Source organism: Balaenoptera physalus, assembly GCF_965194825.1.
Source record: "Balaenoptera physalus genome assembly, chromosome: 16".
In the NCBI taxonomy this organism is placed as follows: Eukaryota; Metazoa; Chordata; class Mammalia; order Artiodactyla; family Balaenopteridae; genus Balaenoptera; species Balaenoptera physalus.
Window position 1 is genome coordinate 64,477,626 of NC_138898.1, and position 23,864 is coordinate 64,501,489.

A 23,864-nucleotide genomic window follows, 5' to 3' on the forward strand; every position below is an offset into this window, starting at 1 on the left:
ATTTTTTTTTTTGGTCGTGCCCTGCGGCTTGCAGGATCCTAGTTTCCCAACCAGGGATTGAACCCAGGCCCTCGGCAGTGAAAGCGCCAAGCCCTAACCACTGGACCGCCGGGGAATTCCCCATAGCGGCTTTTTATTAAACAGAGACCAGGAGCTTTTTTTCTATGCCATTAGACATTTATCAAAAGCACTCTTTTGGTGGGATAATGCATTTTAGTTTACATTTTTAATTGTTAGTATTAGATTATTTTGAAACTCGAACGATACAAAAGAGTGTTGGCTAAATACCCTTGCTCCCACCCTGCTGCCTGGGTCCCACCCCCACCCCTAGCGCCCACAGGCTGGTGCCCCTTTGATTGGTGCCTTGAACTTCACTTCTCTACCTTCTTGATGCAAAAACAAACAAATACAACTTGATATTCTTCATTCTCTGTTTTCGCACCCAAGGTAGTGTATTAGACCCACTGTCTGTACCCTGCTTTTGCTTTCACATGATGGTCCATCTTGGAGATGTTTTCATAACTGCACGTGGAATGCTATCTCATTCTTGAAAAGCACATTTAAATTCTTTTAAAGCAATTCACTCAAAAGATAAATTTTTTTAATCTTCCAGAAAGATAGCAAATGAAAAATAAGCATCATTTCTCTCCCCAATCCCACTCCTAATCTGTTATCAACGATAGCCACTGTTATTTTCTTAGATCCTTTTCCAGAATTATTTTTGTGCTCGTACCTTCATGAGTGTGTGTGTGTGTGTGTGTGTGTGTGTGTGTGTGTGTGTGTAACTCGTGTCTTTTTAAACCAGGCATCTCATATGGACATGTCATAATTTCTTGAATCATTCCTCTGTAGTTGGACCTTTAGATCCTTTTGGTTGGCGTCTTTGTTTCTCTGGATAGCAGAGGACTGTGATTTCTGGGTCAAAAGATGTAGGTGTCTTTAGGGATCTCAGTACACACAGCCCCGTGGCTTCCCCTGATAGATTGTACCAGCTCTCACCCCAGCCACCCAGAGGAAAATAACAGTCTCTCTAACAGTAGGGCCACCCCTACCCCCAGCCCAGGGAGCTCCTGATCTTTTGAAACTGATGTTCTCTCAAACGGTTAGGCGGGTTTCTCCTTGTTGGGCTTGAAAGAATCTCTCAACAGCAGCTCCTCAACAAAGCCTGCAACCCGGAGCCCAATTGAATTGCTTAGTTCCAGGAACCTGGAAAGGGCTCAGCTTGGGCCATTCTCCCTCAGGGCTGCCATGTATGGGGTGAGACACCCCCAATGGCAGGCAGATTCGTGTCTGGTGTCAAGGATAACAGACAACTTCTCAATAGTTGTCATATTATTATAGCGCACAGGTCAGTCAAGGAGACCCTTCTACCTGCCTGGCACTGTTCCACATGCTCTACACGTATCAACTCCTCTTGTTCTCAGAACAACCCTGTGCGTATTAGTATTATACATACCCATTTTACAGACAAGGACAGTGTGATGCAGAGAAGTCAAGTGACTTGCTCGTGGCCACACAGTCAGGAGCTCGGGCTTGGATCCTGCGCCGTGTGGTCCCAGAGCCCAGGCTGCATAACCACTGCATCCTCCTGCCTCCAAAAGGAGCCTGCTGTTTCTCTAAGGACTGCCTTCTAGTGTCTTCTTATCCTCTGTACAGGCAAGACTTTGCCGAGTCTCACCTTCTCCTGTCACCTTTGAGCTGGCTTTTCCTCTGTTTGCTAAGGGTTTGTAGCAGAAAAGCCTGGACAGACCTGGATTCGTATCCCTTTCCTACATGTGTGGCCTTGGACAAGTTCAGCCTCTGTGATCCTCAGTTCCCTCATCTGGGGGGCAGGGAGCATTACCCACCCCCGGATCCGTATCACGATTGATGAAGATTGAGGATAAGGAGAATGCCCTGACAGGTGCACAGTGTGAAACTTTCCCTCGTCACCCCGCACCCTTCTCTATCCCTCTTGGTTCTTCTTAGTTTTGGTCCACAGTCTTAAGTTCTCTCCAGTTCAAATTCGATCCTATCACAAAAGGAAGCTCATTCCCAAGGTCTGACAACATCATGATTTATTGAGCATCTACAAGTGCTGGCCATTCGCTGTCCGCTCTGGGTGAGAACTGCCATTCCGCCAGGCGTTTTAGTTTCTCGCACCCAATCCTGTTCTCATGGGGCCCTTCTGAGTCAGAAGAGAAGGTCATGTTCGGCTGCCTTAAATTGCTCACACATGTGAGGGGAGAGGATAGAGCCATTTGGGGGACAGACATTTCCCTTTGTGTTTACACACCACGTGTGTCTGTGCGTGATGGTCATCACGGTGACGATGCATATTTTTGCCTTTGCACGTTTGATACCTTGCCTCTCAGCTCCTAATCAGGCCTCTGTAGCTCCAAAATTACATGCTTTTACACACCCATGATGATCTCAGTAGGATTAACAGTCCTTTTCATCTGTGAAGGTAATTGAGATCTTTCATGGTGGCCTATTTTTATTACTGTAACTCCGTCTTTAACCATCCTTCCATAAAATCTCTTACTGTTTTCCAGTGACTGCTTCTTCACCTCATTCTGAACAGGAAATGCTCAGGGGTCATTGAGAAGCAGAATTTCCTGTGACTGTGCAAACCATGGTAACCATGATGCATTTTCTCTCTCCCCTTCCCCCTCTCCCTATGGCAGGTGCCTGGAGATTTGAGTCAAACATCCGAAGACCAGAGTTTGTCGGATTTTGAAATGTAAGTCCACAGCATCTGCTCATGAGGGGCCCTTTAGAAACAAGACTCTGTTACTTGGCTTGCGTCCCAGGAGACCGTAGAGGGAACCAGCAACCGCTGTTGAAACCTGCATGGCTGATTTGGTTATTGTAGAGGTGGGGAGTTGTTTGCCTGCAGCCTGAGTCTGGCCTTCAGATGTGTTTTTATCTCCCTCTTTGGGTATTGAAAAACAATTTTTTTTTGGCTGACATTTAAGAGTCGGAAGGTATCACATGAAAATTTAAATTTCTCCATTTTCTTTAAAAGAAGAAATCCCGGCAAGGCCACCGTCAGCTAGAGCTGAGCAGCAGCTGCCTCTTCCATCCAGGGCGCATGCTTGTCAGCTTGCTGCAGTCCCCACTGCTCCCTTTTGTCTGACTGTGGCCCACTCCACTCATTCCATTGTCTGGGTGTCTCCTGTTCAAATTTTGAGTTTGCAACTCCTGGGCTATTGGAAATGACAGTAGTTCAGTACGTTGGTCTGATTTTTGATTGGATTTAATTCTGTCTGGCGCCTCTGCTGATAACCCCTAAGGAATTTAGTTGGTCTTCAGACTGATTCTTTCTGATGAAGTTGCCTTGGTTTTTGGACCAGTAATCCCCTGGGGCTGGTGAAGAGAGGAGTGAGTCCTGAGCTAAGGGCAAGCAAAACGTCCCTCCTCTCCCATTTAGTTGTGCTGAGTAGAGGAAGGTTCAGCTTCCCCAGGAGAGGGGGCGGGGCATCGGAAGAGCATTTTGTTAGAGCCAGGCTGAGCCAAGTTGAAATCTTAACTGCAGGACTCATGCTGGTGTGACCTTGGGCGAGCCACTTAACCTCTCTGAGCCTGAGTTTCCTCATTCATAAGGCGCAGATCACAAGAGTGGGGTTATGAAAAGCGTGGAGGGGATCAAGAGGCCCCGCAGTGCTTGGCAGCTGCGGTAGAGGTGGAGGTGGCTGTTAGATTGGTGAGGGGGGTCGTGGAGGTTAAGAGGTGAAGGATGAAAATCAAAGGCGAGTTGGCTTCGCATGGGCCTTTGGGGGGCGGGGTGGAGGGGAGTACCTAGTGAAGAGGGTCATGGGATGGTGGCCTGGTGGAGGGAAAGGGGGGACCAGCTGGGGAGAGAGGTGAAAGCCGCAGAGGGGATCCCAGAGACGAGCCACTGGTGAGGCGCAAGGGGCTCATTCATGAAGCAAGAATTTATCACGTGCCTGCTGCGGGGAGGGGTCGCGCCAGGTCGTCGGTGGAGGGGATGAATCAGCCATGGCCCCTGCTCTCAGGCAACCTGTGCCGGGTCCAGCCACCTCATCTCTTCTCCTCCCGCCCGCCCCCGCCCCAGGTTGATCATCTCTACTAAAGCCAGAGGGAAGTGCCATTTCCCTCTCCCTCTTCTCTTGCAGAGAAGGCCCTGGCTGACCTCAGCTCCATCCCCAGCCTCCCCCGGCCCTCCCTTCATACCAACTGCCCTGGTAGATTTGACTCCTCCAACTTATTTGCTCTTCCATACTCGGGATCATTATTTTATTCCCTTAACTCACACTTCTAAGTCTAGGAGAGAAAGGACAATCAATTCTAATACAGCGAGCTATGTGCTCTGAAAGGGAGAGCACGTACGGGGGGACCTGGGGGACCTCCCAGAGCCCTGGGAGGTGGTCCAGCCCTCACCAGTCCTGGGAGGTTAATGAAAACCAGAGTGTCAGTTACACTTCTACACCCCTCCCCCTCCCGACAGAAATGAAAGGGGAACACTCTAGTCACTAGCACAGTTTTGGGGACCTTTCCAGGAGGGGTGTCATTAGATATCCAAACCAGTTTGGTGCCTCAGAATGGCAGTTTGTACTTGGAGCCCTGGGGAGGTGATCAGTAGGGTGTATTTTGCCCCATGAAGGCGGTCAGCACCTGGGCTCAGAGCTTAGAAGAAATGCTGCTTCAGGAGAGAAGCGTGAGGCTGTTGAGTCATGGACTCTTCCGTCATCAGTGTCTCAAGCTGTGTTCTAAGCACAGGGGGCTGGCGAATTTTCAAGAGCTGCTCTTTAGAGATAAGGAGAGCTCGAGGAAAAGCGTTTAGCCCTGGAGCAACTCCTAGCAGAAACAAGGGCTAGGACCTCCCAGCCCTTCCAGAATTGCACAGCACTGTTGTGAGAGCTGTTAATGATTGATCTGGAAGTTTCGGTGACAGTTAACTTATCGGCTTCACATGATGTAGATCCAGCCGGTGGAAGAGTGGTGGTGGTGGGAGTGTGCGCCCAGTGACTCAGAGTTAGGTTCAAGTCATCATGCAAGGCGGAACTGTCACATAACCGAAAGAACCCTTGAAGTTCTCTCAAATAGCTGGCGAGGATCAACCGAGATAATCTAGGTGAAAGCCTGGAGCCGTGCAGTGTACGTGCTCAGTAAATGATTTTGCTCTATTCGAGCCACACACAGTGTTTTTGGAAAAGTTGCAAAAGCGGTTATTGGTGCCTGGCTTCCTGGAATCCCCTCCCCCACCCCAAAGAGCTATCTCTTGCATAGCCTGAGTGTTGGTCTCCTGAGCTCTTTCGTGGAGCCTGACCTTCAAGTGGGGGTCAGAGTCTAAAGTGGGCACAGTGAGGAGGCAGCATGACTCCTCCAAACGCTCCAGAAACCTTGTGGGCGCTAGTGCTCCTGACCCTCCCCCACCTCGGGGGGGCTTCCGGTGATCGTCCCCCTCTTCAGGTGAGCAAACTGAGGGTCAGATAAACTATGGGCCATGGCCACTCACTCAGTAAGGACTGAAGGGCAGCTCTTTCTCATTCCAGAATACAAACTGCATATATAAATTTAAAAAATATATATATATATATATTTTTTTTTAAATTTTATTTATTTATTTATTTATTTTTGGCTGTGTTGGGTCTTCGTTTCTGTGCGAGGGCTTTCTCTAGTTGCGGCAAGCGGGGGCCACTCTTCATCGCGGTGCGCGGGCCTCTCACTATCGCGGCCTCTCTTGTTGCGGAGCACAGGCTCCAGACGCGCAGGCTCAGTAGTTGTGGCTCACGGGCCCAGCTGCTCCGCGGCATGTGGGATCTTCCCAGACCAGGGCTCGAACCCGTGTCCCCTGCATTGGCAGGCAGACTGTCAACCACTGCACCACCAGGGAAGCCCTATATATATTTTTTAAACTAAGTCCCTCAAAAATAATCTTGAGGGACCAAGTAATGAGATGGAAACTGGTGCTTTAGCTTACAATTAAGTGTAATAGATGTTGCCGTACATCGTGGGCCTTTTTTTGGTAAACTGAAATGACCACTTTGCATGTTTCTTTTGTTCAGATCAAACCGAGCGCTGATCAACGTCTGGATCCCGTCAGTGTTTCTCCGGGGCAGAGCCGCCAATGCATTCCATGTGTATCAGGTAATTACCTGGTTTTCAGTTAGACTTCACCGCTGGGGTGGGGGCCACACTTGTTTATTACTCTCTGGTGCTTTTGCCTCTTGGCGATGGAGTGCCATACGTAGAAGCCACAACCTCCAGATGCCAGCATCCACCTGCCCAACCTCCCCGAGGAAATGATCCTTCTGGCAGACAGAAGGAGGCAGGGTGGAGCTTTCTCATGCTGTCGGGCCTCCTAGTGTGGCCGTGACCCCTCAGCTCGGACTGCTTGAGCAGAAATGGGATTTGTTGGCTTGTGTTGCAACTGAAACGTCCAGGCGTGGGTCTGGCCTCAGACCTGCCTGGACCTGTGGTCAGATGTCTGCTCCCATTTCCCCTGGTTTCCTCTGCTTGGGCGTCCTTTTCAGGCTGGCGCCCTCTGTGGGTGGACCAGGCAGCTCCCAGCAGCACCAGACTCTCAGCCTGTCCGGGCATCTCTCAGGAGTCTGTCTTGGATCCCAAGCCCATCCCTAAACCCCAGGGTTGGGTGATGGACTTCTGTGATGGGCCAGGTTCGAATCATGTGACCCCCACCGGCACTGGGGTTGGAGTTGACCTCATCTGACCATGTGACTGAGAGAGGGGTGAGGGGGCTCCCCAGATGAAAACCAGACCACTCTTTGCCAAAGAAGGGGCAACAGACACTTGGCAAGTGAACACTGCAGATGTGCCCTCTGCTTCCTTGAGGTAGAGCTGATCACCCCCTCCCCGGTTGAGGATTGAGTGTCTGAAACCAGGGGACCTTTGTTTTGGAGGTGATTTTGCCCCAACAGTTGGGACCCCAGTTCTCCATCTTTTCTGTGATTTTCTGATGCCTCTTCCAGCCCTGCCTACTTACCCTCTTCTTGGCTTTCTTGTTTCTCTTTCTTTTTCTTACCTGATCTGCAGCTGTTGGTGTTCACTTGTCCTGGGACTGTTTTGTTTTCAACTTTGACTCTTAGCCACTTCTGGTTCTGCTGTTGAATTATATCACAACAACTTTCATTACGTTTTGTTCTTATTCCCTGTGAGCTCTGTGAAGAGCCTTGAGTTTTGTTGCCATTTTTCTTAGTGGGGAATTGACCATTGAAGAAGTCTTCTCAGCTATTAAGATAGTTTCCCCAGAGACTGGGGTGGTGCAAAAAGGACACTGACCTTGAGAATAGAAGCCCTGGTTTCAGTTTTGTGGCCTTAGGTAAATCTCAGTTTCCTTATCTGTAAAACAGAAATAATAATAATGCTTACTTTGCAAAGCTGTTGTTGTTGGGATTAGAAATACATGGTATCCAGTAGGCACTTGGTATTCGTTTCTCATCTTCCAAAATGATCGCCGTGTTTAGTCTTTGATGGCAGGACTGGCAGTGGGCATGGGTTATATAGGAATGGGCTTAAGCATGACACACACCTCTTACCTGAAATCTTACGGACAAATGAGCTAGAGTTTGGCAAGGAAGTTTGCACCGGAAAGTTATTCTAGTTTACTTGTTCAGCTGGGCGACAGTAGCACTTTAATAAGTGTTAGAGAATCTGAGGGTTCCTGATGCTCTCAGCTCTGGCTTGAAAAGAGAATTAGATATGACAGATTTCCGAATATCCTCTTCTCCTTTTATCCCAAACCAACCCCCCCCCCCAAAAAAAAAAAACTCTCATTTGAGCGTCCTTCAAGTTCTGCTTTGTGGTCATCAGAATGCTGGGAGGTGTTGCCTGGAGAATGAAAAAAGTGAAGCAGACAGCTTTATCTTAGAGCAAAATTAAAATGCGAGATCGCTTGAGAGGTTTCCTTGACCTTTCATTTTTCACTCCTCCCCCTCACCTCACCCCAGGAAGCAATGGGGCCGTTTTTAGCTCCTGAAAGTCAGTTAAGGAATGAGATGGACACAGCAAATATGCCGTTGCCTGGGAGATTGTTTCCACAGTGGCCACCGTGGGATTCGAGCCGCACTCTCCCCATCCTTGACCATTTCCAGAGCTTTCCTGGGTGTGGTCCAGCCAGTGTGTGGAAGATGAGGCCTGGATTTCACGGAACCACGAGGCTGACAGCTCCCACGTCACGTAGAGCAGCTGCGTCCCACACTGTGGGCTGTCTGAAATCTCTCCTGATCTTGGAGTGTGTTGAATGCAACTGTTTTTCTCCTTTTAGCTAACAACGCTTCTGGTTGGTACCTAAGAGGAAAATCTGAGCATGTGTTTGGAAGCATTTTAGAAAGTCTTCATTACAGTGTGATTTTTTTGGATTTTGTTGTTTTTTAAATGATAAATGATATTGGAGAGAGAGTGACTCCTGTAAAATACTGGTACTGTTGGACATTATTTTTATTAGTTAAAAAAAATGCATTTTATATAATTCCACAAAAGATTTGAGATAATTTCTAGAGAAACTCAGAAAAGAGTGATAAAATAGAAGTAAGAAATAAAATATCAGAGTCAGAGAAGATGTAAACTAAGAGTGTTTCCATTAAGGGAACAGTGGAAATCATATATATACATACATACATATATATGAGATCCTATGTGATTGCTCTCATTGGTTTGTAAGTTTCCTTTGAGCTTCCCGGCAACCAGTGTGAAAATGGAAATGTGGCTATTTTGGATAATTCCATTGCTAATGAGAAGAAAATATGTCAGTCCCTCGAAGGGAGTTCTAAAAGAAATGTCCTCACAGAGCTTTAGATGAGGCAATAATAAAGAATGTGGTAGATGATGCCCTGTTACAGCCCTATGACAAGTCACTGTCAGGTTTCCTTAAGATCTCCCTCCAAGGAAGCCAAGGGCATAACCTCAAAATGAACCATAGTTCATTTGAAGAGCCCAGACAAAAGGATCAGCACATGTAGCTTTCTCAGTAGATCTGCACTGTCCAGTCCGACAGCCACTAGCCACGTGTGGTCATTTAAATGTTTTTTTTTTTTTTTTTTTTTTGGCTGTGTTGGGTCTTCGCTGCTGCACGTGGGCTTTCTCTAGTTGCTGCGAGCAGGAGATACTCTTTGTTGAGGAACATGGGCTCTAGGTGCACGGGCTTCAGTAGTTGTGGCGCACGGGCTTAGTTGCTCTGCAGCATGTGGGATCTTCCTGGACCAGGGCTCAAACCTGTGTCCCCTGCATTGGCAGGAGGATTCTTAACCACTGTGCCACGATTGGTGGCATCATTTAAATTTGACTTAATCAAAATGGGAAGAAATTAAACTCTAGTTCCTCAGGCACACCAGCCATATTTCAAGTGCTTTCTTAGCCACATGTGGCTGGCGGCTACCGTATTGGACAACGCGGATACAGCACACTTCCATCATCTCAGGAAGCTCTGTTGGATGGTGATGATCTAGAACAGTCTCTCCCAGAGTTGCGGAAAGCAAGATGATCTTCTGTATGATCTTCTATGTGCTTAGTGAGGTTTTAGAGAGACAGAGACTGGACATCCAATAAATCGTTCTGCAGGGAGAAGGCCACTCGCCTTTCAGCTCTTCCGTCACTGGCAATGACCTGAAAGAGAAAGTCTCCACGTGGCCCTTAGGCCTTTAACGCCCTGTAATCGTGCATCTTAGCAAAGACGGAGGAAGGCCCAGGATCAACGCCTTTGGCTGGCAACAGACTCCAGCTCAATTAGCTACATTATTTTCTTTCATTGTATTTGTTTTCTGTTCATCTGCCTTCTACTATTTTTCCATTTACCACGGTGATGTACAGTTTCCTTTTAAAATAAATTTAAGCAGAAAGAAAGTGAGTCAGCTTAAAGAAAAATACTGAATGTATGATAGTGAAAACAGCAAGAAGTTTAGGACAGTGCTATGTGAAGGAATAATATTTGGGAAACGCCACCTCTCAGTGGTCTGTGTACGTTACATGAAATAGCTCATTCAGTCCTCACAACAGCCCTGTGAGGTAACAAATGCTTATTATCCCCATTTTATAGATAAGAAAACAAAGACACAGAGAAGCAGCTCATTCAGTAACATGACTTTCAGCCCCCAAAGCATTTTCTGACAAGGTACTGGTTTGCACAGATTCTGTGAATGTGGGCAGAGTCCAGATTTAAAAATCCGAGAAGCAGATGGGGCAGTTGGCTTGGAAGGGCCCAGCCTGACCAAGAACTCGCCGTGTGGATGGCCCCCTGCATCCCTGAGGCCAGGGGCCAAGGGTCCCCCTGCCACCAAGCCAGGGATTTTCTGTCCATCTGTTCCGGGCCCCCTGCAGTATACACGTCAGAGCCCTGCAAAACCCGGAGCCAAGCTGTGGGCAAGTTTGCTTTGGAAAATTGTTAAAGCAGGGCCTGTTGGCCGTGACGGCTTTGGCCACAGAAGAGTTTCACGGATGCTTTCTCAGAACCTCTTGTTTGAGCAGTGGCAGGGTCCCCAGAGCCTGCCCTGGGACGCTTGGGAAATGTGGCACTTCTGACTGCAGAAGAACTTAGCTAGGTCACCCGCTGCCCGGTGTTACTGGGCTCTCACCACTTGTCTTGTGGGAGAGGTCTGGGTGTATATTTTGCACAAAGGATCCTGGCCAGAAGTGCTGTCCCTTGACAGGATTGAATGCAAGTTATTAAGAAAAGTTTGTATCTCCAAACACCATGGTTTCCACACTCTGCTCCTGGGTCCCAAGGTGGGTGCTGAGGTGTGTTCTGGCAAAAAAGTAAGAAATGGCAGCCTTTGACCAATTTTCAGAGCAAAAGTAAAATTGATGTCCAGGGCTTCCCTGGTGGTGCAGTGGTTGAGAATCTGCCTGCTAATGCAGGGGACACGGGTTCGAGCCCTGGTCTGGGAAGATCCCACATGCCGCGGAGCAACTAGGCCCGTGAGCCACAACTACTGAGCCTGCGCATCTGGAGCCTGTGCTCCGCAACAAGAGAGGCCGCGATAGTGAGAGGCCCGCTCATTGTGATGAAGAGTGGCCCCCGCTTGCGCAACTAGAGAAAGCCCTCGCACAGAAACGAAGACCCAACACAGCCATAAATAAATAAATAAATAAATAAAAATTAAAAAAAAATTAATGTCCAGAACTTTCCCAATTTAAATTTTTCTTCCACAAATGTTTCTTACTTCTCGCCCCTGCTAACTAATGCTTGGCTGCCAGCAGACACTAGCCAGAGACAAAATGATTAAATAGCAACAAACAGAATGGAACAAAACAAAACAAAACCCTATTTACTAATTGGTCTTGCTCAGTTTCCCTCTCTCGCTCTCTCTCTCTCTCTCTCTCTCTGTCTCTGTGTTAATACACAGTTGTCCTAGTGGGTCTGACTTTCTGTCCCACATGACATAGTGACATTTGTTGTTAATCAATTAGCCTTTATACCTTTGCAGATGTTTGCTCTTATTTCCCAAATACCCCAACTTCCAAACCAGTTTGAGGTCCACTGTCTTAATATCCTACTGTAGTGTTTATAAAGGCATGTTAGACCTTAAAACAATCTATTTATTTTTTTTCCTTATGCAAATATTACAGCCGCTAAATTGGCATGAAATAATACATCAATACACTTACTCTCTAAACTCTTAGGTCTTTCCCTTTGAAAAGCACTGTTAGTGTAAGTACAGCTGGAATCAGTCCTCTACGTGGGAGTTTATTTCAGCCTTTGAATTTAGCCACCAGAAACACTGGCTATGGTGCAATATTCCGTTTGCCCAGCACAACTAATTAGGTCTCCTTTGTAAAGAAAGTTGCTTTGTTTCAGCAAAGCTTTTTCCTTCTAGAGTAAGTCCCCTTTCCTTGGGACCACAGGAGGTTGTCTTGACTTAGAGAAAAGGCGGTACCCCAGGAAGACTCCTTCAGTGTTGGAGGTTCCCCCACCCCCAAAAGGTTATTGTGTAGCCTGGGCAGGTGTTTTCAAGGTTTATTCTAGTGGAGCATGTTTATATATGCAGCACAGGGAAAGCACATGATTTTTCGTATTAATAATAGATCACAGGGTCTGGCGGGCTGCATGGGGCTGCAGGTGGTTTGGAGGATGGTCATGTTTTTGCACCTCAGGCTTCGGGTGCTTCAGCCCTTTTCATCTCTGTCCTAAGATGGTTTACTCTTGAGGTCCTCAAGGTTGCTGTTACCTACGGTTCCATCTTTATGCTTGCTTAAAGTGTATAGCTATGGGAGAGAAGGGGATTCATTAAGTAGAGATGGATGGGATGTTTGAGCCACGCACAGAAATGGGAATGGCAGCTGCAGCAACGTGGGCTGACCAGAAGCCTCTGCCCTAGCGGTTACCATTCCAGGTGTGTGGACACAGGGACCAGCTCTGAGGCCCAAGGGATTCTCTCTCATTCACGCCAGGTCCTTCCCACCACACCTGCTGTGAACCAGGCAGGCGGGGAAGACAGCGGTGGATCGTTTGATTTCTGAGTTTCGTTCCAGCCAGGTTGGCTTCTGTGCTGCATGATAAGCGAAACTGTGGGAGACTTTGCCTTTGTTCTCGCTCTCTCCTTCCTTGAGAACTTTCCATCCCACAAAGTCAAGCACCTCCACACCTCTGAGGATTACAGCACGTTAACCTCCAGCTGTTCTTGGGATGCTCAAGGCTTCTGGGAAAGCCTGATACAGGTGAAAACAAAAAGCCAAATGGAAAAAGCCTGTTTGCCTCCCCTTGGACATACGTGTCACTATTATTCTGTTACTGCCTTTATCTTCTCAAACAGGAGGAACTTTTTTCCCCCCTTTCATAGTATAATTCCATTATTTATCCCAAAGCTGTGGATTGAGGGCCGACTAGATGCCAGACATGTGCTAAACGCTGCAGAGCCTGGGGTGAGCAAGACTTGACATTGCACTTACCTTCCCAACCTCACAGGCTGGAGGGGGACAGTTGCTCTCGAGTAAACAGAACAGTCTCGCGAGATAAGGGCTGCAGAGAGACGTACGGGTGGGAGGGATGGAACAGCCACTCACCTTGCAAAGTGACAACAGACGATGATGGATAACGTGGTTGGCACAGTGCCTGGCAAACAGCTACCGTGCAGACACTACCCTTAGTGACCTAAGGACCACTTGACTTGTGATAAGCAATTAGACCTGAAAGTAAACATAAAAGAATTACGCCCTGTTGAATTGAACGTCTCTGGGCACGTTTGCGTGCTCAAAAAAGCCTTTATTTAGCATCTACTTGATCAAGGGCTCCACATCAGCCTCCTTAGGGGCGGCAAGGAGCAAGATACCTTTGTCCTCAAGGTGTCTGGGTCCGTTGAGGGGACGGAGCCCCATCAAGCAGCTGAAATGCAAGGGTCGTGTCGAGCGGCTCCAGGGAGGCTTAGCAGAGGGGTGAGCTCTACTGGAGGGAGAGACCTGGGCTCAGAGGTGAAACCTAGGATCATAGTTCACTTTCCCAATGGGACTCCCTGGAAGCCTGAAAGCATTAATGCCCAGGCCCTAGTACATTACAGTTTCACCAGCCCAGAGCTGCCCACTTGGTGCTAGGTTTAGTCTTCTTTTGAATTCAAGTACAGTCTTTACTTATTGAGTACTGGGTTGCACCAGTGACATTACTCACCAGCGTCTCCAAGGTGCCTGTACGTGATCCCACAGCATCATCACCCTCTTGGCCTCCTCCAAGGAGGTTTCCCAAGATGGTACCCCAGTTTAACGCTGCCTCTTTGTGTGGAGCCATAGGCACAGCTGGCGTGTAAATCTGGATGAGCTAAACACATATATGTTCTCGGTTTCTGTTGCTGGAATACAGTTGGGGTGGCCTCAAGGAGGTACCACCCCCAGTTCTGATGTACTACTGGCCGTCTTCTTCACAGGGCACTGCAGCTGGCATTTGGTTATTGTTGATCATTGTCAAGGACGTCTTCTCCTTTGAGATCTGCTCTGTAAAATCTCTAATCTTTGCTAATTAAGGCCATCTGAATTGGCCATAATTCTTATATTGGACTTGTAGGGCATCTCCATTTCTGAATTGGTGTAGAAATGGACTCTAGTAAAATTATTGAGTATTAAACATTATATTAGGAATGCTTTTTGCTGCAAGTAACGTATTATCTCACTCAAAGTGACTTAACGAATAGGAGTTAATATACGTAACAAAAAGTTGGGGACTCAGGTATTCAATAGCTTAATCACATCAGTGGCTTCCAGAGCTGTTAGCACTTCCTCTTTACAAGACAGTGTCCAAGGGGGAAGAAGAGAGGTTTTTACTCACACATTATTTTTTTAATCAAAAAGAAAAATCTTTGCCTAAAGCCCTCCTGTGGACTTCGCTTAGATCCCGATGACCCAAGGTGAGGTCACATAGCCATGGTCTCGCTGAAAGCAAAGCTGGGAAAATGAGCATCTCCCTGTCTCAGTCCCTGAGCAGGTGGAGAGCTCTGCCAGTAGGTGAGACAGGCAGGGAGCTGGCCATTGGGTAGGCAGCCGGGCTTCTGCCACAGGCACTGTAACATACATTGTGTTGACAGAAATTAATCAGTCGAGGGACTTCCCTGGTGGCTCAGTGGTTAAGAATCCGCCTGCCAATGCAGGGGAACACAGGTTCAAGCCCTGGTCTGGGAAGATCCCACATGCCGCGGAGCAACTAAGCCCATGCACCACGACTGAGCCTGTGCTCTAGAGCCCATGAGCCACAACTACTGAGCCTGCATGCCACAACTACTGAGCCCGTGTGCTGCAACTACTGAAGCCCATGTGCCTAGAGCCCGCGCTCTGCAACAAGAGAAGCGACTGCAATGAGAAGCCCATGCACTGCAACAAAGAGTAGCCCCCACTCGCCACAACTAGAGAAAGCCCGCTCACAGCAGTGAAGACCCAAGGCAGCCATAAATTAATTAATTAATTAATTAATTAAAAAGAAATCAGTTGATCTAAGAAAGAAATGGAAAATTTTATTCAAGTCAAATTGAGGATTATAACCCAGGAACAGCATCTCAGAAAGCTCTGAGAACCATTCCACCGATTAGAAGTCAAAGCACAGTTATGTAAGTTCTTTTGAGACAGAGGGCTGTACCTGAAATGATGCATTATTGACAGTTGACACAATCCAGATGTGCAAGTACAAAGTGGTGGGTCATCATGACCCCTTAAGAGATCAAGAAGGGGAGAGGAGCTTCAAGATGGCGGAAGAGTAAGACGTGGAGATCACCTTCCTCCCCACAAATACATCAGAAATACATCCACATGTGGAACAACTCCTACAGAACACCTACTGAACGCTGGCAGAAGACCTCAGACCTCCCAAAAGGCAAGAAACTCCCCACGTACCTGGGTAGGGCAAAAGAAAAAAGAAAAAACAGAGACAAAAGAATAGGGATGGGACCTGCACCAGTGGGAGGAGCTTCCACACACTAGGAAGCCCCTTCGCGGGCAGAGACTGTGGGTGGCGGAGGGGGGGAGCTTTGGAGCCACAGACGAGAGCGCAGCAACAGGGGTGCGGAGGGCACAGTGGAGAGGTTCCCACACAGAGGATCGGCGCCGACCAGCACTCACCAGCCCGAGAGGCTTGTCTGCTCACCCGCCGTGCGGGCGGGGCTGGGAGCTGAGGCTTGGGCTTCGGTCGGATCGCAGGGAGAGGACTGGGGTTGGCTGCGTGAACACAGCCTGAAGGGGCTAGTGCACCACAGCTAGCCGGGAGGGAGTCCGGGAAAAGGTCTGGAGCCGCCGAAGAGGCAGACTTTTTCTTGCCTCTTTGTTTCCTGGTGCGCGAGGAGAGGGGATTCAGAGCGCCGCTTAAAGGAGCTCCAGAGACGGGCGCAAGCCGCGGCTGTCAGCGCGGACCCCAGAGACAGGCATGAGATGCTAAGGCTGCTGCTGCCGCCACCAAAAAGCCTGTGTGCGAGCACAGGTCACTCTCCACACCGCCCCTCCCGGGAGCCTGTGCAGCCCGCCACTGCCAGGGTCCCGTGATCCAGGGACAACTTCCCCGGGAGAACGCACGGCACGCCTCAGGCTGGTGCAACGCCACGCCGGCCTCTGCCGCCGCAGGCTCACCCTGCATCCGTACCCCTCCCTCCCCCCGGCCTGAGTGAGCCAGAGCCCCCGAATCAGCTGCTCCTTAACCCCGTCCTGTGTGAGCGAAGAACAGACGCCCTCAGGCGACCTACACGCAGAGGCAGGTCCAAATCCAAAGCTGAACCCCGGGAACTGTGCGAACGAAGAAGAGAAAGGGAAATTTCTCCCAGCAGCCTCAGGAGCAGCAGATTAAAGCTCCACAATCAACTTGATGTACCTGCATCTGTGGAATACCTGAATAGAAAACAAATCATCCCAAATTGAGGAGGTGGACTTTGGGAGCAACGATACAGATATATTTTTCCCTTTTTCTCTTTTTGTGAGTGTGTATGTGTATGCTTCTGTGTGTGATTTTGTCTGTATAGCTTTGCTTTTATCATTTGTCCTAGGGTTCTGTCTGTCCGTATTTTTTTTTCTTTTTTTTAGTATAGTTTTTAGTGCTTCTTATCATTGGTAGATTTGTTTTTTGGTTTGGTTGCTCTCCTCTTTCTTTCTTTCTTTCCTTTTTTATTTTTATTAAAAAAAATTTTTTTTAATAATTATTTTTTATTTTAATAACTTTTTATTTTATTTTATTTTATCTTCTTCTTTCTTTTTTTTCTCCCTTTTATTCTGAGACGTGTGGATGACAGGTTCTTGGTGCTCCAGCGTCAGGGCTGTCCCTCTGAGGTGGGAGAGCCAAGTTCAGGACATTGGTCCACAAGAGACCTCCCAGCTCCATGTAATATCAAATGGTGAAAATCTCCCAGAGATCTCCATCTCAACGCCAAGACCCAGCTCCACTCAACAACCAGCAAGCTACAGTGCAGGACACCCTATGCCAAACAACTAGCAAGACAGGAACACAACCCCACCCATTAGCAGAGAGGCTGCCTAAAATCATAATAAGGCCACAGACACCCCAAAACACACCACCAGATGTGGATGTGCCCACCAGAAAGACAAGATCCAGCCTCATCCACCAGAACACAGGCACTAGTCCCCTCCACCAGGAAGCCTACACAACCCACTGAACCAACCTTAGCCACTTGGGGCAGACACCAAAAACAACGGGAACTACGAACCTGCAGCCTGCGAAAAGGAGTCCCCAAACACAGTAAGTTAAGCAAAATGAGAAGACAGAGAAACACACAGCAGATGAAGGAGCAAGGTAAAAACCCACCAGACCTAACAAATGAAGAGGAAATAGGCAGTCTATCTGAAAAAGAATTCAGAATAATGATAGTAAACATGATCCAAAATCTTGAAAATAGAATGGAGAAAATATAAGAAACGTTTAACAAGGACCTAGAAGAACTAAAGAGCAGACAAACAGTGATGAACAACACAATAAATGAAATTTAGAATTTTCTAAAAGGGATCAATAGCAGAATAACTGAGGCAGAAGAACAGATAAGTGACCTGGAAGATAAAATAGTAGAAATAACTACTGCAGAGCAGAATAAAGAAAAAAGAATGAAAAGAATAGAGGACAGTCTCAGAGACCTCCGGGACAACATTAAATGCACCAACATTCGAATTATAGGGGTCCCAGAAGAAGAAGAGAAAAAGAAAGGGACTGAGAAAATATTTGAAGAGATTATAGTTGAAAACTTCCCTAATATAGGAAAGGAAATAGTCAATCAAGTCCAGGAAGCACAGAGAGTCCCACACAGGATAAATCCAAGGAGAAACACACCAAGACACATATTAATCAAATTATCAAAAATTAAATACAAAGAAAAAATATTAAAAGCAGCAAGAGAAAAACAACAAATAACGTACAAGGGAATCTCCATAAGGTTAACAGCTGATCTTTCAGCAGAAACTCTGCAAGCCAGAAGGGAGTGGCAGGACATATTTAAAGTGATGAAGGGGGAAAACCTACAACCAAGATTACTCTACCCAGCAAGGATCTCATTCAGATTTGATGGAGAAATTAAAACCTTTACAGACAAGCAAAAGCTGAGAGAGTTCAGCACCACCAAACCAGCTTTACAACAAATGCTAAAGGAACTTCTCTAGGCAGGAAACACAAGAGAAGGAAAAGACCTACAATAACAAACCCAAAACAATTAAGAAAATGGTAATAGGAACATACATATCAATAATTACCTTAAATGTAAATGGATTAAATGCTCCAACCAAAAGACACAGACTGGCTGAATGAATACAAAAACAAGACCCGTATATATGCTGTCTACAAGAGACCCACTTCAGACCTAGGGACACATACAGACTGAAAGTGAGGGGATGGAAAAAGATAGTCCATGCAAATGGAAATCAAAAGAAAGCTGGAGTAGCAATTTTCATATCAGACAAAATAGACTTTAAAATAAAGACAATTACAAGAGACAAAGAAGGACACTACATAATGATCAAGAGATCAATCCAAGAAGAAGATATAACAATTGTAAATATTTATGCACCCAACATAGGAGCACCTCAATACATGAGGCATATACTAACAACCATAAAAGAGGAAATCGACAATAACACAGTCATAGTAGGAGACTTTAACACCCCACTTTCAGCAATGGACAGATCATCCAAAATGAAAATAAATAAGGAAACACAAGCTTTAAATGATACATTAAACAAGATGGACTTAATTGATATTTATAGGACATTCCATCCAAAAACAACAGAATACACTTTCTTCTCAAGTGCTCATGGAACATTCTCCAGGATAGATCACATCTTGGGTCACAAATAAAGCCTTGGTAAATTTAAGAAAATTGAAATCATATCAAGTATCTTTTCTGACCACAATGCTATGAGACTAGATATCAATTACAGGAAAAAGTCTGTAAAAAATACAAACACATGGAGGCTAAACAATACACTACTTAATAACCAAGAGACCACTGAAGAAATCAAAGAGGAAATAAAAAAATACCTAGAAACAAATGACAATGAAAACACAATGACCCAAAACCTATGGGATGCAGCAAAAGCAGTTCTAAGAGGGAAGTTTAGAGCAATACAATCCTATCTTAAGAAACAAGAAACATCTCAAATAAACAACCTAACTTTATACCTAAAGCAATTAGAGAAAGAAGAACAAAAAACCCCCCCAAAGTTAGCAGAAGGAAAGAAATCATAAAGATCAGATCAGAAATAAATGAAAAAGAAATGAAGGAAATGATAGCAAAGGTCAATAAAACTAAAAGCTGGTTCTTTGAGAAGATAAACAAAATTGATAAACCATTAGCCAAACTCATCAAGAAAAAAAGGGAGAAGACTCAAATCAATAGAATTAGAAATGAAAAAGGAGACGTAACAACTGACACTGCAGAAATACAAAGGATCATGAGAGATTACTACAAGCAACTATATGCCAATAAAATAGACAACCTGGAAGAAATGGACAAATTCTTAGAAATGCACAACCTTCCGAGACTGAACCAGGAAGAAATAGAAAATATGAACAGACCAGTCACAAGCACTGAAATTGAAACTGTGATTAAAAATCTTCCAGCAAACAAAAGCCCAGGACCAGATGGCTTCACAGGCGAATTCTGTCAAACATTTAGAGAAGAGCTAACACCTATCCTTCTCAAACTCTTCCAAAATATAGCAGAGGGAGGAATGCTCCCAAACTCATTCTACGAGGCCACCATCACCCTGATACCAAAACCTGACAAAGATGTCACAAAGAAAGAAAACTACAGGCAATATCACTGATGAACATAGATGCAAAAATCCTCAACAAAATACTAGCAAACAGAATCCAACAGCACATTAAAAGGATCATACACCATGATCAAGTGGGGTTTATCCCAGGAATGCAAAGATTCTTCAATATATGCAAATCAATCAATGTGATACACCATATTAACAAATTGAAGGAGAAAAACCATGTGATCATCTCAATAGATGCAGAAAAAGCTTTTGACAAAATTCAACACCCATTTATGATAAAAACCCTCCAGAAAGTAGGCATAGAGGGAACTTACCTCAACATAATAAAGGCCATATATGACAAACCCACAGCCAACATCGTCCTCAATGGTGAAAAACTGAAACCATTTCCACTAAGATCAGGAACAAGACAAGGTTGCCCACTCTCACCACTATTATTCAACATAGTTTTGGAAGTGTTAGCCACAGCAATCAAAGAAGAAAAAGAAATAAAAGGAATCCAAATCGGAAAAGAAGAAGTAAAGCTGTCACTCTTTGCAGATGACATGATACTATACATAGAGAATCCTAAAAATGCTACCAGAAAACTCCTAGAGCTAATCAATGAATTTGGTAAAGTAGCAGGATACAAAATTAATACACAGAAATCTCTTACATTCCTATACACTAATGATGAAATATCTGAAAGTGAAATTAAGAAAACACTCCCATTTACCATTGCAACAAAAAGAATAAAATATCTAGGAATAAACCTACCTAAGGAGACAAAAGACCTGTATGCAGAAAATTATAAGACACTGATGAAAGAAATTAAAGATGATACAAACAGGTGGAGAGATATACCATGTTCTTGGATTGGAAGAATCAACATTGTGAAAATGACTCTACTACCCAAAGCAATCTACAGATTCAGTGCAATCCCTATCAAACTACCACTGGCATTTTTCACAGAACTAGAACAAAAAATTTCACAATTTGTATGGAAACACAAAAGACCCCGAATAGCCAAAGCAATCTTGAGAAAGAAAAACGGAGCTGGAGGAATCAGGCCCCCCGACTTCAGACTATACTACAAAGCTACAGTAATCAAGACAGTATGGTAGTGGCACAAAAACAAATATAGATCAATGGAACAGTATAGAAAGCCCAGAGATAAACCCACTCACATATGGTCACTTTATCTTTGATAAAGGAGGCAAGAATATACAATGGAGAAAAGACAGCCTCTTCAATAAGTGGTGCTGGGAAAACTGGACAACTACATGTAAAAGAATGAAATTAGAACACTCCCTAACACCATACACAAAAGTAAACTCAAAATGGAATAAAGACCTAAATGTAAGGCCAGACACTATAAAACTCTTAGAGGAAAACATAGGCAGAACACTCTATGACATAAATCACAGCAAGATCCTCTTGACCCACCTCCTAGAGAAATGGAAATAAAAACAAAAATAAACAAATGGGAGCTAATGAAACTTAAAAGCTTTTGCACAGCAAAGGAAACGATAGCAAGACGAAAAGACAACCCTCAGAATGGGAGAAAATATTTGCAAATGAAGCAGTGGACAAAGGATTAATCTCCAAAATTTACAAGCAGCTCATGCAGCTCAATATCAAAAAAACAAACAACCCAATCCAAAAATGGGCAGAAGACCTAAATAGACATTTCTCCAAAGAAGATATAGAGATTGCCAGCAAACACATGAAAGGATGCTCAACATCACTAATCATTAGAGAAATGCAAATCAAAACTACAATGAGGTATCACCTCACACCATTCAGAATGGCCATCATCAAAATATCTACAAACAATAAATGCTGGAGAGGGTGTGGAGAAAAGGAAACCCTCTTGCACTGTTGGTGGGAATGTAAATTGATACAGCCACTATGGAAAACAGTATGGAGGTTCCTTACAAAACTAAAAATAGAACTACCATATGACCCAGCAATCCCACTACTGGGCATATACCCTGAGAAAACCGTAATTCAAAAAGAGTCATGTACCACAGTGTTCATCGCAGCTCTATTTACAATAGCCAGGACATGGAAGCAACCTAAGTGTCCATCAACAGATGAATGGGTAAAGAAGATGTGGCACATATATATAATGGAATATTACTCAGCCATAAAAAAAAACGAAATTGAGTATTTGTAGTGAGGTGGATGGACCTAGAGTCTGTCATACAGAGTGAAATAAGTCAGAAAGAGAAAAATACCATATGCTAACACATATATATGGAATCTATGAAAAAAAAAATGGTCATGAAGAACCTAGGGGCAAGATGGGAATAAAGACGCAGACCTACTAGAGAATGGACTTGAGGATATGGGGTGGGGGAATGGTAAGCTGGGACAAAGTGAGAGAGTGGCAGGTACATATACACTACCGAATGTAAAATAGATAGCTAGTGGGAAGCAGCCGCATAGCACAGGGAGATCAGCTCGGTGCTTTGTGACCACCTAGAGGGGTGGGATAGGGAGGGTGGGAGGGAGGGAGACGCAAGAGGGAAGAGATATGGGGATATATGTATATGTATAGCTGATTCACTTTGTTATAAAGCAGGAACTAACACACCATTGTAAAGCAATAATACTCCAATAAAGATGTTTAAAAAAAAAAAGAGATCAAGAAGGAAGGTTCTTCTAAGGAGCTGTCTTTTTTTTTTTTTTTTAAACATCTTTATTGGAGTATAATTGCTTTACAATGGTGTGTTAGTTTCTGCTTTATAACAAAGTGAATCAGCTGTACATATACATATGTTCCCATATCTCTTCCCTCTTGGAGAATGTCACTCTTTATGGTTGAGCAGGCATTTCTGCTGATGCGGGGGGGCGGGGTTTGGTTGATGCCTAATGCAGATACACAACACATAGTAGAGGGAAGAGAGGAGGCCAAAGGGCAGAGAAATTTTTTGATGTTTAAATTTTTCTCGTCTTGCCGTAAAACATGAATTTTATTTCACAATTGTCATTTAATCCTTTTGGCCACCTTCTGTGATAGGCACTGGTATCATCTCCCCTGTTTTTATAGATGAGGAAGCTGTGACTCCACGGGTTAAATAACTTCCTCTGGGTCACACACAAGATCCTGCCTGTTCCTCTTGTTATCCCCCCATGTGGCCCACTGTCTACCCCACAGGCATGTGCCCTAAGTGTATGTTTCAATGAAATCACCCGTTTCCTCCAAGGAATTCTGCCCACAGTTTCATTGCCCCATCACTCATTGTCATAACTGCCACAGGCAGCTGATACTGGTGACAAGGTAATATCCTCACAGGGTGGAGAGAACGGCGAAGACCAGTGTGTGGAATTTATGGGTCCCTCGGAATTTGAGAAATTCATTAAGGCGGAGACTTTCAGCCTAAATGTATAAAGTCATAGAATATTAGGGTTTGAATAAAATAGAGAGCTCACCTCTGTGTGTGCACGTGTGTGTGTACATGCATTTTGAAATCTGTATTCGGTACTATAACTTAATATTTGAAAAGCTGGGGGCAAAAAAGACAGACATGGGCTTTGTGAATTGGGTGAGGTGGATATACCATCTTGGCGGGTGGGATGTCCGGTTTGACCCGCCCCCTTTTATATTTCTCCAAAAGCAGTGACTTGTAGAAGAACATGCTGCCAGCAGCACAGAGAAGGACACAGATGTGTTGCCTGGAGCCCTTTGTCTGCCTGTTGTGTCTCAAGACCCCTTCCTAGCTACTGTGCCCCAAAACAGCCCCAGTTTTATCTAGAGCTGCTCGGGGCATGCATCAGGTGGTGACTTGGAAGGTTAGTCGTGGGGCTGATAACTTAGCTCATCATGGAGATCTGCAGCTTTCGTTTCTTCTCTGTTGTGCGGTCACTGTCGTCACCTACTGAATACAGGTTTCCCCCTCTATCAGAAAGCAGAGCGTTCCTGTGAGATCTTTTGTAAGTTGCGATGGCGTCAAGTGAAGAAGCAGTTAGCTTTTTTTGTAAAAGCGAGAATCCTTTTCGGATTTCTTTCAGTTATCGAAAACACGTGCTAATGTAGGTCTTTTGTAAAAGCCAAGTGGCATAAAGCGAACTTTCAAAAAGCAAGGGATACTGGTGTCTGGTTTTAGTTGGGAAGGGAGGGTGGGCTGGGCGAGGTACACTTGTGATTGAAACAGCCAAGTTCTAATGGGGAAGGTGGATGTTAATCATTATAAACGTGGAGAATGTTTCAGATGGGGAGGTACAAAAGCAAAGGATGTGGCCAC

At 45.4% G+C, this 23,864-nt stretch overlaps 1 protein-coding gene across 16 annotated transcripts in view; it reads left to right on the forward strand.

Moving 5' to 3' along the window:
- SNX29 (sorting nexin 29) overlaps window positions 1-23,864 on the forward strand; it is a 566,403-nt gene that overhangs the window by 372,052 nt on the left and 170,487 nt on the right. For all 16 annotated transcript variants that reach the window (XR_014254726.1, XR_014254727.1, XR_014254728.1 and 13 more), the window contains 2 exons: window positions 2,667-2,722; window positions 6,012-6,093. Coding sequence is in view for 9 of the 16 variants with exons in the window: in XM_082429659.1 (XP_082285785.1) it covers window positions 2,667-2,722; window positions 6,012-6,093 (138 nt within the window). In the remaining 7 variants the exon portion in view is untranslated. The remainder of the gene's footprint in view (window positions 1-2,666; window positions 2,723-6,011; window positions 6,094-23,864) is intronic.